General features: G+C 31.1%; 1 protein-coding gene across 1 annotated transcript; it reads left to right on the forward strand.

Annotated features, from left to right (window-relative positions):
- Positions 1 to 1,920, forward strand: LOC112905300 (acanthoscurrin-1). Its single transcript, XM_025977432.1, has 2 exons — positions 1 to 72; positions 1,467 to 1,920. The coding sequence occupies exons 1-2, from the start codon at positions 55 to 57 to the stop codon at positions 1,815 to 1,817; spliced, it is 369 nt and encodes a 122-aa protein (XP_025833217.1). The 5' UTR covers positions 1 to 54; the 3' UTR covers positions 1,818 to 1,920.
- Positions 1,921 to 2,688: the final 768 nt, after the last annotated feature.

Genomic DNA, 2,688 nt, shown 5'->3' on the forward strand with positions numbered 1-2,688 from the left:
ATATATATAAGACAAAATAGTCCAATAAGGTTTAGTTGTTTTAGAAGATCTAAGATGCTCAAAGCAAAATCAGTAAGTAGTCTAATAGGATTAAGTTAATTGTAATTAAAGGTGAAAATGTTCTTGAAGAGATTAATATTCAATATTAAACATTATACTGAAATTAACATTCTATCCTTTACATATTACCCCAACTTAATGGGGGAAAAATAGTTGCTGCTGTTACACCCTCGTCCATTAATTTCGGATAATATATCAAGGATATAATGTTAATTTAAGTTTAATATTTAAAATTAATTAATTTTGTTTTAAACGGTTACGAGACTAACAATTCATTATGGCATTTTAAATGTTTATTTTACGTTTAAGTTTTTAAATGGTTTAGTTGGTTTTAGTTTATTTCTTATTTAGTTAACTAATGTGGGAAATAAGAGTTTATTATTTATTTAAGGCTAACAATGTAACTCTTTTAATATTATAATCATAAGAAGTGATGTATTCAGAAAAGTTAAGTATATCACTTACTCTCATTATAATCATTACTTGCATTCTTGCAGTTATTTAAAATTTTGCCTTCACGATTTGATTAAGAATTGGTCTGATGTTATATTAACATCATACATTGAAATGTGGTATGATATTTTCAACACAAATTTTTACGGAAAACTAAAATGCAATTATTTTATCACATTTATATTCCAATGCTTGCTCCCTATTCAAAAGTTTGATAATTCCTGTTAGTTAGTATTTAGCCCTTTATATATAAAAATACTTGGTTTTTACTTGTATAAACTGATGACTACATTTAAGTTAGTAAATTTCTTGTTAAAAAGAAAATGGAAATTATTTGAATGTACGGTACATAAAACTAACTTAATATAAACTATTAAGTAAAATTATTGCACATACCTACTATTCACTAACACAAGGATATTTTGTTGCATGTAATCGAGATAGGGCGGCCTCATCTTTTGATGCATACAATGTGGTACCTATAGGAAAATTCTTACAAATACGCTTATCTATTTTATTCATATAAATAATATAGTAATATAAATATAAAGGCGATTAATGCAATTTAAAGTCTTTGAAGAGTGTCAATGCACTATTCAAAAGATTTTGAGTATTCGTTAGTTTAGGATAATTTACTAAGAAACTGCAAATATTTTCAAATGGGCATGACTGAAAAATATATTCCACGTGTTCACCAAATTATGCATTTTTGTTGGTGTTACATTAATGGTGACTAACCTTTCAGTGATGAAGTACGATTTGATAAAATTTCTGTCTTGCCATTGACCTCCAACTGTTGGGAAGTAATATACCTACAGTAAATAAATGATTATTCTATCTATAAATAGAAAAATATATATATAAAAGACTTGATTACGTAATTAGTGTGTGAATCGGTCACATTTTATATTAATGTATCAACGATTTTTCTTTAATTGTATTTTTTGTGTTAGATTATCCTCATTGCACTGCTAGCCTTGGCAGCAGCTGCTCCAGCTCCTGAACCCAAACCAATCATTGGACACGCACTATTAGGAGCCGGTTTATTGGGAGCAGGAACTTTAGGCGCAGGAGCTGTCGGAGCTGGTCTTCTAGGAGCAGGCGTCCTTGGCGCAGGCGCTCTTGGTGCAGGTGCCCTTGGTGCGGGTGCACTCGCTGGCAAAGCTTTAGCCTACGGAGGAGGCTATGGCCATGGCCACGGTTATGACTATTACCCGTCCAGTTATCACTACCACAATTACTACCCTGTAGAAAACCATTATCACTCCTATCCAGTATATGCAGACTCTTATGGATGGTGGTGAAAACGCCCAATAGTATTTTTGCGGTTTTTCATTAAATTATTTTTGTTTCATCTATTCTAATAAGTTATTTCATATCGTTGTTAAAAAGAAAATATTTTCTCCACATTTTGTTTTATTTGAAATGCAGGTTGAACCATAAACGAATTTTATACTGGGGAATTTTGTCTCGCTATAAGAATCCGTGGGATTTTGCGGTACTAGCACCGTCAGAGATCTAAAGTGAAGTTAATAGTAATGACCTCCTGGTTTGGAAGATCCTATGTTTTCTTGTATCAAGAATGTTAACATACCAAAAATCTATTAGAGCGAAATATATATTCCCAGACGAACAGTCAACACCAGTATAGTTTCCTATATTTCAAGTTAAAAAAACATTGAAACAATCATGCACATTCGATTGCGAAAAAAGACCAAGGCGAAGACCAAGACCAAGACCTAGCTGTCCCGGCAGACTTCGTACTGCCCCAATCGATATATAAAAGACCTAAATTTTTGTATAAAATAAACTTAGTTGACAAATGTCAAATATTATGGTTGCGTTCAGAAATTTAATTTGACAGAACTTAATATTTATCAATCTACATAATTATAATCTGAAAGATAGTTAACAACTTTCATATTTATTCACCTTTTAAACCTTCCCTGGACTTCCACAAATAATTCAAGACCAAAATTAGCTAAATCGGTCCAGCCGTTATCGAGTTTTAGCGTGACTAACGAACAGCAATTCATTTATATATAGATATATAGATTTCATTATATGAAAGCTAATTTGTTACTATTACTGTTATAAGGCATTTGCTTTTAATTAGAATGGTACTGCAATGTTTAATTTTAAACCAATACCAAAATTGTAGTATAATTATGTGCC

The sequence above is a fragment of the Agrilus planipennis genome, unplaced genomic scaffold, assembly GCF_000699045.2.
Source record: "Agrilus planipennis isolate EAB-ADULT unplaced genomic scaffold, Apla_2.0 scaffold27, whole genome shotgun sequence".
NCBI classification, from domain to species: domain Eukaryota; kingdom Metazoa; phylum Arthropoda; class Insecta; order Coleoptera; family Buprestidae; genus Agrilus; species Agrilus planipennis.